The sequence below is a fragment of the Hippoglossus hippoglossus genome, chromosome 19 (assembly GCF_009819705.1).
Source record: "Hippoglossus hippoglossus isolate fHipHip1 chromosome 19, fHipHip1.pri, whole genome shotgun sequence".
NCBI lineage: Eukaryota > Metazoa > Chordata > Actinopteri > Pleuronectiformes > Pleuronectidae > Hippoglossus > Hippoglossus hippoglossus.
Window position 1 is genome coordinate 11,787,666 of NC_047169.1, and position 14,404 is coordinate 11,802,069.

Consider the following 14,404-nt stretch of genomic DNA (forward strand, 5'->3'; position numbering starts at 1 on the left):
ACAAGTTCCGGGTTTGACCGCAAATAATTGATAAATATTCCTCCAGTCACTTTAATATTTCTACTTTACACCGCAGCATTAAATGCAGGTTGGTGTTTACAGTCTATGTTTCTTACCTCGCGCCTCCACTTTCTATTTGGGGTCTATTTGACTCTAAAGTTTGTAAAGTGCGCCATCTTGTGATGCTAGCGCGAGTTCCGCTGTGTGTTTCCCTCTCTGGCCAATCAGCGGGAGGAATACTGACGCGTCACGAGATGAACCAATGAGCGCTCACGTCTTTCACAACAACAATACCGTACCTTGCATTGTGAAGCGCATGAGAGTCAAACGTTGAAGGAGCTGCAAAAATACAGCAAACAGGTAAAATGTCGATGTGACGCAGTGCGACTGGAGTTTATCTGCATTTCTGTGGCATTCGGGGGATTTTCCCGCAGCCAGCAGGACAACTTTACCTGATTCTATGGGTGAATGACATCGGAAGCTAACGGCTAGTGGCCAAAGAGCTAATGAGTAATGTAAAAGAATGACAGGCTAAACTGAGTGGCGCATAAAAGTTACCACGATATAACTGCAATGGCTGCGTGGCTGAACATTATGTCTGTTGCCAACGTGTTGCTGTTTGTAGCAGGATGAAGGTGGTCAACCTGAAGCAAGCCATTCTGCAGGCATGGAAGGAGCGGTGGAGTGACTACCAGTGGGCGATCAACATCAAGAAGAACTTTCCCAAGGGAGCAACATGGGACTATCTTAACCTCGCAGGTTAGTGAGGAGAAAAGTGTTCAGTCTATCACTTGGGTTTCATATATCCATATACCCAAATCCAAATGCCCTGAACAAGAGTGAGGAAAAACTACATTTAATTGGAGAAACACGTTGAAACCTCGTAGAGAGCCACAAGTTGGGGATCCACATCTGAGGACTGACAGAAGTGCAATAGATGTCACATGTCACATCAATCAAATCACAATATTTATAACATTCATGCGAAATGTATTTATGCAAAAGAAAATCTTTTACAGAGATATAAAGAGCAGCAATTGAAATGGTGGTATATCTGAGTAGGCATATTGTATATCTCAACAATCTAGTGGTAATCATAATCCACAATCGGCTGCCGCCACAATCACAATTTGTGAGCCACGATCCTGGATCTGCAATGATAAAGCACGTTGGACTTTGGGGAAGAAGTCACGTCAGTAACATGTATTGATGAGACATTAATGATATGAAGAGGGAGAGGAGGAGAGAGAGAAGCCATGTGTATTGGAAATCTAGGCCTATAGCAGAATAACTAAGAGCTGGTCTTAGCTCTTACTAAAAACTTTATCAAAAAGGAAGGTTTTAAATCTACTCTTAAACCTAGAGAGGGTGCCTGCCTCCCGAACTGAAACTGGGAGATGATTCCACAGGAGAGGAGCTTGGTAGCTAAAAGCTGTGGCTCCTATACTCTACTTTGAATTCTGAGAGGGCAGTGCTCTAGTGGGGTGATAAGGTACTTTTTTGAATGCTGATTATTTGACACTTGTCTTACTGTCACCTTTAATGTGACTATTTGTGTGTCTATTCCAGAAGCCCTGATGGAGCAAGCAATGATCGGTCCCTCTCCTAACCCCCTTATTTTGTCTTACCTCAAATATGCCATAAGTTCACAGGTAATGCAAAACATTATGTAGCTGCTCAGTGTGTCAAACCGTTTTCATGTTATTTTGGCACATGTGAACATTACCCCCTCTCTCCCCAGATGGTGTCTTATTCCAGCGTCCTCTTAGCCATCAGCAAGGTAATTTATGCTTGATGAGAATGATGGTAGCGTGCACTTTACTTTAAAATTCCAGACATTTTCATTACATATGCCTTTTTGTTCTGTTAGTTTGATGATTTTTCTCGGGAGCTGTGTGTCACTTCACTGTTGGAGATCATGGACATGTTCTGCCATCGTCTCAGGTATGTGAAACTATCCATGGTGGTTGTTACTATTTAAAATTGCCAACAGGGAAATCTACGTTTTGTATGTTAGATGACACAATGATATTATTGTTACATTAGAGAAACTGTTCAAACTAAATCTTTCCAAAATTTGGATCCAAATTCAGAGCGTAACCTGTTTCAGTTGCACAAATGGTATTTTGATTGCATTTTAAATTAAATTATGTTTTTACATGAAACATACATTTTTAAATTGATAAACAAATTCATAACATTCAGTCTAGAAACCACTCATATTATGCAGTAGGGAATCTGCTTTGTACTTGGCCAAAATGGAAAACCTGAAGTATCTAATTGCATATTAAACATTAATAAACATGTTGAATTGTATATACAGTACATGAAAATACACTGCTGAAAAAAGTTAAGGGAACACTTAATCATCCCAGTTTAAGACAGGGACCGGCTCCCCTCTGCAGTGGCTCCCTGTACAGTGTTGTGTTCAATGAACGGCGTTGCCATTTTACAAATTTTCTTTTATGTATTTAACCGACCACCTCTCCATTCTGACTTTGAAGCTGTCACGGGAAAGCAGAGGAATGCATCGGACTGTGTCGGGCTGTGCTGGGAGTGGTGATGTGGCTGCTGCACGGCTGCGCCTGGTACTGTGAGAGGCTGAGAGAACTGGGCCCCTCGGCCAGCACAGAGGCCAGTCTGAGAGCCTGCCAGGAGAGGCTTCACAGTCTGATGACCAGCAACAAGAACAGAGCCCTGGTCCACATTGCACGGCTGGAGGAACAAGGTGACAGGATCGCATTCGAACACGATGGTGATGATTCTCTCCTTGCCACGACTTTACGAAATCAATCAGCAAACCTGCTACTTTTCCTCCACAGGATCCTGGAGCAATGTAGAGCAAGCAATTCAGAAAGTGACAGATGGCCTCGGCAGCGTACCTAACCAGACTCTGAGGACTAAACTAGAGGAGAGCTTGTCGCTAGTGAAAGGGTGAAGATTCCCATCTCGTTCCTTATTTGTGCATGATGCTCCTTTTAAAGACCTTCACAGTCAATCTTCCTCCTTCTAACTCTTCAGTCTCTCCTCAGTGTTCCCCTGATGCTGTCAGAGCAGAGTGACCCTCCGGTCCACGCGTCCTTTCCTTCAGTCCACGCTTTCATCATGCTAGAAGGGACCATGAATTTGACAGGCGAGACACAGCCGCTAGTGGAGCAGTTGATGATGATCAAGAGAATGCAGGTGAAAATTTTAGTTTCAGATAAATGGATTGTTGATCCTGTTGCACATCTTTTCAAGCAAGCAGATCAAAATGGTATAGATGTATAAGAGTTTGAAAAAAGAGTTTTTAAAAAGTGCTTTTAATATTTAATTAATTCAGCATGAAATTATGTCAATTTTATCCGAGTGGACAGCTATGAGAGAAATATTCAAAGATCTAACGTAAGAGAAGTTCAACGCCGTGTGATCTGTGTTCAAAGTTCGAGTTCAAAGTGTTTTATTTGTCATATATACAGTCCTGTACAATGAAATTCTTACTTTGCCTTCTGCGACAAAAAACGTGCTTTTAGAGTTATAAAAAGTAAAAAATAAAATATATATATCAACATTACAGTATAAATATTTGCAATCAAACATCCTTGAATAGACAGTAACGCTGTTGTAAGTTTGACATAACACCTGGTAATGGAACTTATACAGCCAAGTTTTCTCTGGGACATTGTTTCAATAGCATGTCACTGAAAACACTTCAAATAAATCTTCAAGGTGCGTTGTATATTTGCACAGTTTCCGCGCTACACTGGCCAGATGAAAGGGTGCTGTCAGTTTTTTCCATATGTTTTACTTTATCAACTGCAGATGTCTCAAACTGTTTGTCCTCCTTAGCGAATTCCTACTCCTCATTTTGTCCTGGAGGTCTGGAAGGCTTGCTTCACCGGCCTCATTGAGTCACCAGAGGGCACAGAGGAGCTCAAATGGACTGCGTTCACATTCCTCAAGGTGAGATCTGTTCTGCTTGGTCTGTTACATTAACTTAATGGTAAAAGTTAATAATAAATTGTTGAGGGGAAACGTATCGTTTTGATAGTCTTATAGTCTTAACTTGATTCTGTTCTTTTTTTTATTTCTGTATACAGTAATCGCTTTAGTGTGTAAGGTGAAATAAGTTCAACTGATCAACGTCCATTAAGATGATTAACTTGTATGGTTGTACATTTCTTTCCTCTTTATACCAGATCCCACAAGTTTTACTGCGACTGAAGAAGTATCCACAAGGTGACAAAGGACAGGTACAACAATTTAGTCTCCGATAACTTTCCCACAAATGAACAAACTGACTCTATCAAAGGTTTTAACTACTGCCAAGCAAACATTCTAATAAGGCCATAACTCTTGGTATGTTTTTAACTGTAATATGTGATCCTTCACCCCCACTTTTCAATTTATTTTCCAGGACTTCATGGAGGATGTGAATATTGCATTTCAGTACTTACTCCAGCTCACTCCACTGCTGGACAAAGCTGACCAGAGATGCAAGTGAGCAATGTTGCTACAAGCATATTTACTGTCTGTAGCGTTATCGTAAGACATTACCAGATTAGAAAGCTATTTTTATAATGCCATCACCTTGACTCTTATGTTTTCATACCTTCTCTTGTGCGTCTTTGCATAGTTGCGACTGTCTCGGCATGCTGCTACAGGAGTGCAACAAGCTTGGGCTGCTGTCTGAGTCAAATACAGCCAACCTCACTGCAAAACGGTACGGTTTGCCATCTCTAAAGGAACACGTATGAGCATTTCAGGAACAGGACTTTTATCAATAATTAAATGCACCAGAAATCCTGTTTTCTGCCCTTTTTTTAAAAAAAAATCTTTGTTTTAGAACATGGATGGATTTATTCACCATATTCACACAATATCACACCCTCCATATCCCCCAACCCCTCCACTCTGTCTGTCTGTCTGTCTGTCTGTCTGTCTGTCTGTCTGTCTGTCTGTCTGTCTGCCTGTCTCTTGCCCTCTCTCTCTCTCTCCTCTTTCCCTCTCTCTCCTCTTTCCCTCTCTCTCCTCTTTCCCTCTCTCTCCCCTTTCCCTCTCTCTCCTCTTTCCCTCTCCCCTTGCACATTTGATTCAGGGCCGAGGACAGGGAGTTCTCCCCAAGGCTAAAGACAGCAGAAAATGCTAACATCCAGCCTAACCCGGGACTTATCCTGAGAGCTGAGCCCACTGTCACCAATATTCTCAAGGTAGAGCACCGCAACCTGATCTAAACTGTCCAGGGAATCCATGATTTGTTACAGTGTTGACGTGGAGCTTATAGTCTCTCTTACATTCAGAGTTTGCACATAAAAATACCCAAGATGATGGTATGGATTTTGGAATCTGATGTTGATGCCAATATTAGGAACAAAAAGAAAACTCAAGTACAAACAAATATATAAAACTGGAATGAGGAATGTCGGAAATAGTCATATAAGCCGATATTATTTGCAAACCGATATTGGTTGTGCTCTAATATATATATTTACTATGGTCAATACACCTCATGTAAAAATTACCATGAGCATAACCTGTTTATTCTTGTTCATTAGACCGTAGATGCAGACCACTCCAAGTCCCCTGAGGGCCTTTTAGGGGTCCTGGGACACATGTTGTCTGGGAAGAGCCTTGATCTCCTCCTGGCAGCCGCAGCAGCTACTGGGAAACTCAAATCCTTTGCCCGAAAGTTTATTAAGTGAGTAAATGCTAAACAGTTGACGTCCCCAGAATCATGAATCGCATAATAAGATGCCAAGTTACTGCTGTATTTGAATGGTTTTCATATTATTAAGGTTTCATGTCATATAAATATTATCTTTCTTTTGTTTCAGGCTCAATGAGTTTCCCAAGCACATCAGTGGTGAAGGATGTAAGTTGACATGTTTCAATGTGGGAATTAATTTCTTCATTGACCATTTGATGAATGAAACATATTAACCCTGTGGATTTACCCCTCCACTCTCTCAGCTAAATCTGCATCAGTACGGGCCCTGCTCTTTGACATCTCCTTCCTCATGCTCTGCCATGTGGTGCAGACATACGGCTCAGAGGTTAGTAAATGCCAATTCTAGCTTGCTCTACATTAAATCAGCCTGCTTTTTCAGTGCAAGACCACAAGATGTCCATGGAGTGTTGTGCATTACAGCCCTAACGTTATCTCCATTATTTTCAGGAACAAAATTATATTCTAGATTGATTGGGTCTGTGTCATCTGTCTGTTTTGGTTGATTGAGCCTTGTTTGATTCAAACTGTGCATGGCTGCCCCATGTTAACCATCTGCAGGTGATCCTGTCAGACCCCAGTCCTTCAGGGGAGACCCCTTTCTTTGAAACCTGGCTGCAGACGTGTATGCCTGAAGAGGGCAAGACGCTGAACCCAGACCACCCTTGCTTCAGACCCGAGCCTGGAAAAGTGGAGAGCCTGGTGACCCTGCTGAACAACTCCTCAGAGATGAAACTAGTGTGAGTTGCAGTCAAATGTAAAGTCAATTTTTACCACCGCTAAAAAGGCCTAAGAATACCTGAAACAGAGAAGTTTCATCCCATTTTTTTTTTTCAATACTCAGGAATCAGATTCAGGACAGTTATAACTTGCACTACTTTAGTGTTTCATTTCAATATTGGTGTTTTCATTTCAGTTTTGTTTCTGTGATGGAAATTTCTTAAACATGGCAAGTCATCCTCTAAATATGGAAGTTCCTCTGACTTTTATTTATTGTGACAGTCAGGTGAAATGGCACGAAATTTGCCTCAGCACTCCCGCGGCCATCCTGGAAGTACTGAATGCGTGGGAGAATGGTGTGCTGTCTGTTGAGGCAGTCCAGGTATGTCTAACTTTACTTTTTATTTGCCTTCCTGTAACTGAGAAATCGTCTTTCCAGATGATTTTTGCTTATCTTGTATTAGTAACCCCCCCCCCCCCCCCCCCCCCCCCCCCCCCCCCCCCCCCCCCCCCCCCCCCCCCCCCCCCCCCCCCCCCCCCCCCCCCCCCCCCCCCCCCCCCCCCCCCCCCCCCCCCCCCCCTGCCCATCCCATATTACATGTCTAAGAATTTTCTTCTTCATATTATTTCTTGTAATTTGACTCATTGATCAAGTGAGCATGATTCACAACTGTGGATCATTGCAACAACAGTGACATCACAAATTCGGATGTCTCAGTTTTCTCATTTCTTCATTGTTCCATTCAAGTTTTTTGTACTACGTGTTTTAGTCAGAATCCTGTCTCCTTCCTTCCTCTTTTCTTTCTGCTGTCATCTCTCTCTGAGTGTAGAAGATCACTGACAACATTAAGGGGAAGGTATGCAGTATGGCGATATGCGCAGTGGCCTGGCTGGTCGCCCACGTCAGGATGCTGGGGCGAGATGAGAGGGAGAAGCCTCAGACGATGATTAGACAGCTTGTGACTCCGCTCTACGGGGAGAACACGCTGCAGTTTTACAATGAACGGTACAAGTCTGTCTGAAACACACACTAACTGAGCACTCGCATGTACGTGTTGCTTTAACGCTTGATGGAAATCGTGCCTGCGATCCCCATAATCTACACAAACAATTATTGTTTCCAGCTCGGGATACACAATACAGTCATCTTTTGTGCTTACATGCCCTACCAGGGGAAGTACCTGAGTGATAAACTCCACAACAAAGGGCCTCATTTACAACCATCTCACGCAAAAGTTGGGATTTAGAAAAACAAACTTGACGGGAGAATGTGTGCACTTCCACGCAAACTCTGACTCATGCGTACAAACATTTTTGGAGATGGGAAAGTGGCGATGCAGACGTGAGGTGGTGAACTGAAGCCAGATTATTGATCCACTTCATCACTCAGCTTTAGTTGTGCTCGCGTTACATATGTTCCAGAAGAACCTTCATTCGAAAAAGATATAAAACAACTTTCTAAAACAACAGCAAATTACGTTCAGATAATAATAAACAGTCACAGAGCCGAGTCATTAATAGTTTTCAATAATATCGTCTAACATTTTGCGTGTATCATCCAGGATGAGTGTGTCTACAGGAGATTACTCATAAAAATAAAGAAAAACTATTCACTTTCAAACTTCTATTTCCAATTAATATCCCAGAGTGGAGGTTAGGATCCACTGATGTGAGGTAATCGGTCCGATTGCTCTAAATGCGGTGACACTTGTGCGTAATGCTGCGTGATAGATGCACGCGAATGTTGAGTTGATGAAAATACGAACAGGTGATGCAACAAATTCTCCTACATTCTAACAGTGTGAAGCGAATATTTTTTTACGTCCACCTTTAAATTGGATCTTTTTTTTTTATTTCTGGCTCCGTTCTCTCTATCGTCCTCACTCTCACTCACAGTATTAACAGCAGCAGCAGCAGTGTATTAGTGCATTTTCTTTATCAGTGACATTACTGCTGTCTCATTAAATCGCTCTTCACCTCCACCTCAGTAACAAACTGAGGTCGATGTCAGTGTCAGAGAGTTTCGCTTCCTCTTTTCATCGCTTGATGCCGTGACTACTCGTGGTGATTGCACCAGGTTCACCAGCTGACACTGCCTCCTCTCTCCCGGTTCATTTTGACGTTTGATGTCAGGCACGAAGTGTATATGCATCAACATGATTTGATTGGCTAGAGACTGCATGACGTTTGAAAAGCTGATCTTTTGTCAACTTCTGCCTACGTATATGTCTGAGTGCTTCGTAAGATTTCACAGTGTCCCTCACTTTCCATTATAACATGGAATCTCCCCATGTTCTCACCAGCGTCATCATCATGAGTTCCATCATGGAGCACATGTGCGCTGATGTCTTCCAACAAACAGCGGCGACTCTGCGCCCCCCGGTGGAGGGCCAGGAGCCGATACCCTACCGCAACCTGCTGCCCGCCAAAGAGCCCATCCACAAGGCCCTCAGCGTGCAGTTCCAGACGGTGCTGCGCAAAGGCTGGGTGGACAGCCGCGCCCTACATCTGTTTGAGAGTCTTCTGAACATGGGAGGGGTTTTCTGGTTCACCAACAATCTGGTCAAGGTAAGAGGGTGAAGTAAAGGTGCTGATCGCTCAATGATCAACGTTAACAACTCCTGCTATTTTTAAAGGCTTCAGATTTCATTATCTGCCAGTTATTGTCACGATTAATCCCTTTATCTAATTACCATTAAAAAAACTGCCATTTTAATTTGCTTATCCTTATCCCGGTGTGGACAAAATTTTTGAAATCAATTTGCTAATCATTTAATCGAATCATTTGTGTAGCTCTGCTTTATTTACACACAATTACATTTCTGACCAGTTACAGTACAACATTATGACGATGTCAGTATAATGAATAATTAATACCGTATTATGATTCTATACAGAAGTCACTGTAGGTTTTACGTTGCCTTTTGCTCACACACTGGTTAATTTATTTTCATATCGTGAATGCTACCAACTGTCAGGCAATCAGTAGGAATGTGTGCTGTGTTCCCTGTCTCGCAGGACTGTGCATCCAATATGGGTATTCATAAAGTCCTTGTGGTAAAATTAAAGATGACTAAAAACACAATTTTATGATAAGAACGTTGCATCCAAAGAAACCTTACACAGGGTCACTGCATCTTCTTTCAGGAACTGCTGAAGGAGACTCGTCAGGAGTGGGCCAATCGGGTGGTGGAGCTGCTCTACAGCATCTTCTGTCTGGACACTCAGCAGATCACCCTCACCCTGCTGGGTACCATACTGCCGAACCTGCTCACAGACTCCGCCCACTGGCACAGCCTGGCAGACCCACCTGGAAAAGCGCTCGCCAAGTAAGAGGAGCAGATGTCAACGGTGGCAATGTTTTTTTTAGTTTCTGGGCATCTGGTGTTAACTTTACTCTCCTGGTGACTCCTCAGGTTGTCCGTCTGGTGCGCACTCAGCTCCTTCTCTACTCACCACAGAGGCTCGTTCTCAGCGCGTCAACGCAAACGGCAGCGAGAAGATATTGAGGTAAGCTGTTAAATACTATTTTGAGCAGGTGAAAACAAGGCCCTTAATGATCTCTGCCACGCTGAAGTCTAAGCACATGCATTGTTTGACGCAGGATTACAACGGCCTCTTTCCCCTGGATGACACGCAACCATCTAAACTCATGCGCCTGCTTAGCTCCAACGAGGACGAGCCTGTAGCCCTCTCCAGTCCAGGTCAGTCTATTAACATCTGGTTTTTAATACACAGTCGTTTTATAAACCAAGGGGCCGTTCAGTCATCAGTGTGTCAGTCTGAGCTGGGGATTATGCAAATACCAGATGGTTTTCAAAAGTAAACTGACTTCGTAAGATCCAGTTACCGGCATGTTGCCTCTTGTGAGCACTTTGGCCTAGATCAGAAAAGCTTGAATAAATCTATATAAACAGATTTGTCTGAAGATAGTACATCACCAAGTTCTAACTTGAGCACTGCAGGTTGATGGGAGGTTTTTGCTTGTAATATTAATCTACTAAGCAACAAGTTAGATATTGAGAGCAACAGAGGGATTGTATTGTGTCTAATACTTCTCATCCTGACCAACCTAAAGAACATTCAGACTATCACCTTCAGGAATTTTAACTGTTTCACTTTAAGATAATTTTAGATACATTCAGCATGAAATTCTGGCAGAGGTCATCAGAAATCAGTGTGTTGCATGACTTGGAAAAAACATATCAGCCACTTTTTCTCGGTGAGCTCATAAACTTGCGAAAATCCGTAAAAAAAACCTTTTCCATGAAAAGACCAGTTGCTTAGAAACGTCATTGAGAAAATGACAAAAATCTCTCTGTGTTTAAAGAATTAGGCTTTTATTTTGGTTTCTATATTATTTGTTTAAATCTGCCCCACATCTTTAAAAGAAATGTGGAACTGCGTCTAACATGTTTATTTTAGGACCAATGTAAGATTGTGTAAGACAGCAGTGGAAGGAAGCCTTGTAGACTTTCACAACCTGTAGTCAAGATTATGTTTTGTCAACCAACCACACAATACAAAGTACTGTATAACTACAACTTCCCTGTTGCCGTACTGTAATATTGTGTATGTTTTATCTCACATATCCACGTGAAATGAAAACAAAAATCATCTGTTTCTCGTGTCACATGTTGCATCATAGGAGACCGATCTATGAGCAGTTCCCTGTCGGCGTCCCAGCTCCACACCGTCAACATGAGGGATCCTCTGAACAGAGTCCTGGGTGAGAACTTTAGCACTCGTGTCCACTCAATGTCCTGATGTGAGCAACTTTACAAGGAGAAAAGAACCACCATGTTTCTACTCTGGCTTGCTACCACCTTTAAGATTAAATAAAGGTGACAAATTAAGTCTTGAAGTTAGCGAGTTTGGAAATTATGTTAATCATATTCTATCACCTTCAAAGTCACAAGATTTAAAATCCTTCAAATCCAGAGTAAAGTAGGTAAGGTTGCGATTCCTCACGTTCGATTAAAAAATCTGCAGAAATATCTTTTAAAGGTGGTTTCACTTTTCTCCAGTAGAGACAGACAGGCTTGTCAAATCTATGCCAAAGAGCACTGAACGTGTGCAGGTGCCTTGTGGTGACTCAGCACCTTTTTATGAGACACTACAGCTGTGTTTAGACATGAACTTTAGGGAAAGTCTGGAAAAATTGATTCTTGAGTTTTCCTTTCACATATGAAGGGTCACACTTTCCCAACAGCAGCAACATTTCCGCAATATCTGCTGGGAAGAACACTTTTTTATTTTTTTTACAGCACATCAACACCGGCATCAGCCCTCATCACCAAGAGATTCAGAATCTTGTCGTCTTTCCAAGTTTACATATTTGCCGACATCGTCTACGTGTTTCATCATGTGATATTTGTATTCTTCATTTTTAATTTTTCCTTTGTCGGAAAATTTCCTCCTGTATTCTATCATGGGTTCATAGGTTCAAATTTCAGGAAAATGTCCAAAGCAAACGACACAGATATTTGCATTCTCACATACATAGATTTCAGTGCATGACTGAAAGAAGTTTTTCCCCCTTAAATTTGTCACCCAGTAAGGTAAAATTAATTGGATATACTATTGAGAAAGTACTCTACTTCTATGGTGGTCAAATATGAAAATAATGTTTTATGTTGTTTGAATGGAAGAAAACAAGAAGATTATTAGTCTAAATTCAGTAACTGCGTGTTTTTAATGTGATGTTTTCCTGCAGAAATTACAGTTGCACAACAGCTGCATGATATTATCTAACAGGCGCTCAAGGAATTTGCTGTTTTTGGCAGTTTTCTTTGCCAAATGCAACTGTTGTTCCAAACAAGTGTTGGGTAACGTTTATTAATGTTTGGAGGGGCAGCTCTTAAATATTCTAGTTACAAATCTCTGCAATAAGTTGAACTCAAAAAAATTAGCAAATTACTTCAACAGTGTACACCAACTGTCCTCTTCTCCCCAGCAAACCTATTCCTCCTCATTTCCTCCATCCTGGGCTCCAAGATGGCCGGACCTCACACACAGTTCGTGCAGAGTTTCATGGATGAGTGTGTTGAGTCCCTGGAGCAGGGAAGTCGTGGCAGCATCCTGCAGTTCATGCCCTTTACTATGGTGAGTTATGAGACATCGGATGGGTGGAGAAAGGGAGGAGGATGAGTGGCTGTTACATCAGACATGTTGCAAACACACTTTTCAGGATTAAGTGCTTAGGTTTAGAGTGATAAATCTTGATAGTGAGAGAGAAGAGCATTCAGATGAACTTTCAAAAACCTGGTTTTAAGATTCACTTTTTTTGCTCATCTTATTTTATAACTAATGACTTTGTGGCCCACAGTGCATTCTGGGGAAAAAATAAGCCCATATAACTTAAAAAAACTAATTCAAAAAACATTACATTTCATTTTTATCCCAAGTGACTTACAATAAATGCATTTAACCATAATGGTACAAACCCTGAACTACAAGAATCAAAAAAGTACACTTTTCTTCAAGAAAGCCAAACTACAAGGTGCTACTAAAGTGCTTAATTTTTTTAAACATTACCGACAGAGGGATGGAAATAGAAATGGTTTAGATTTACTATCTACGTCTGTTTCTCATTGTGAAAAATGTGCCGTTTGAGTGTTATTTCTGTTTCTTACGACCCACCAAAGCTGGAAAATAATGGTTATTGGTCTTTTTGTGCTCCCAGGTTTCTGAGCTGGTGAAGCTGCCTGCTCTGGCCAAGCCTAAAGTTGTTCTGGCCATCACTGACCTGACTCTGCCCCTGGGAAGGAGAGTAGCTGCCAAAGCTATATCTGCCTTGTGAACAGAGTGTTTAAATATACATTAGTACTAAGTTAACATCCAGGTCCAGGACTGTGTCAGAGGGTAAAAACCTAATATTTCTTGTTTTGTATCTGGCAGAATCATCCATTGTAAGGGAGTCTATTTGTTGGAAAATGTGTCTGTAACCATTTATCTGTAAACACTGTTTTTCTACTGTTTTTTTAATGTTGCTCTTCACACTTGTCTAAATAAGATTTAGACTGAAACCTAAACTTAATCTCCTCTGTTTTCTGTTTGACAGCATTTACGTAACTGAGTTTCATTTATGGTGTGGTTATTTATAAGGAAATATTGGGTGGTCATAAATCCTGAGTCAGTTGATTGGTCACATGCCAGCAAGGCTACCACATGACATTACGCACAAGGGCCAACTGACCATCACCTGACTGACAAACGCGAGTGGTCAGCACCCAACCATCAGTTGCATCGTTTCCTCAAGGAAATCGGTCTGGTTTTGTGGCAGAAATAACGACACTTGAGTATCTATTTCACTTTTAGTTGCACTTCTTGAGTAGTGTCAGCTTTACTGGAATGTTATATATAATTTCATTGATGAGGCAGAATTCGCCAGGATGACTCATTGCTTGCGTCTGATGTTCCACTGCGGTTGGTCAATAAGAAGGAAATCACTTTTCAGGAAGAGTTTTTTTTATTTTTTTTATAGAAAAGATCAGAACATACAGTTTTTAAAAGGTTTCACTCCAAAATAATTTTCATTTAAAAATGTCCCTAACATGAGTGTTAATGGTTGATAAAGTTCATACACTTACTGTTTTCTTACACATTACTGATATTAAAATCTGTTATGAAGAGAAAGAGTAAGTATAGTTGTCGGACTACTCAAATGTATTGTTAGATTTCATCTGAGACTTGACAGTGATTTAATTTTCAATGCTTTTGTGCGAGCATGCGTTAAATAGTTGAAGTCGGCAGGATAAAACATAACGGAGCAAAACAAAGCTAAATAAATAAATACTAAATATTCCACATTAATAAATAAATACATTACATCATTTTAGAATATAGGACAAGATGATGGATATGTGCAATATCCCCAGAACTTTGAGCAACCTGATGGTGGATGTTACTTAAATATTAATTTCCAGCCATGTTGCTCTGCGTCTTTACTACATGTCTTCATACTGCCGCCTTTTCTTC

The 14,404-nt window shown here is 41.3% G+C and overlaps 1 protein-coding gene across 3 annotated transcripts; it reads left to right on the forward strand.

Moving 5' to 3' along the window:
- Positions 1–241: 241 nt before the first annotated feature.
- On the forward strand, positions 242–13,458 carry med24 (mediator complex subunit 24). 3 transcript variants are annotated; one of them, XM_034570863.1, is made up of 26 exons: positions 242–360; positions 626–759; positions 1,570–1,652; positions 1,742–1,780; positions 1,871–1,944; positions 2,505–2,728; positions 2,823–2,934; positions 3,033–3,183; positions 3,829–3,942; positions 4,179–4,232; positions 4,397–4,479; positions 4,616–4,702; positions 5,090–5,189; positions 5,535–5,677; positions 5,814–5,851; positions 5,950–6,032; positions 6,266–6,444; positions 6,707–6,806; positions 7,255–7,430; positions 8,728–8,992; positions 9,572–9,753; positions 9,841–9,934; positions 10,029–10,128; positions 11,073–11,153; positions 12,381–12,529; positions 13,110–13,458. In XM_034570863.1, the coding sequence occupies exons 2-26, from the start codon at positions 630–632 to the stop codon at positions 13,224–13,226; spliced, it is 2,958 nt and encodes a 985-aa protein (XP_034426754.1). In that variant the 5' UTR covers positions 242–360; positions 626–629; the 3' UTR covers positions 13,227–13,458. The 3 variants fall into 3 exon arrangements, with proteins under 3 accessions (XP_034426754.1, XP_034426755.1, XP_034426756.1); XM_034570864.1 differs by having other exon boundaries at positions 262–360; positions 629–759; XM_034570865.1 differs by lacking the exon at positions 242–360 and adding an exon at positions 449–464.
- Positions 13,459–14,404: the final 946 nt, after the last annotated feature.

Excerpts from the sequence above, each read along its gene's own strand:
- med24 (XM_034570863.1), top strand. The coding sequence starts at position 630 with ATGAAGGTGGTCAACCTGAAGCAAGCCATTCTGCAGGCATGGAAGGAG. Across the intron at positions 6,445-6,706 it reads TCCTCAGAGATGAAACTAGT|TCAGGTGAAATGGCACGAAA; the intron begins GTGAGTTGCAGT and ends TTATTGTGACAG. Across the intron at positions 10,129-11,072 it reads TGTAGCCCTCTCCAGTCCAG|GAGACCGATCTATGAGCAGT; the intron begins GTCAGTCTATTA and ends GTTGCATCATAG.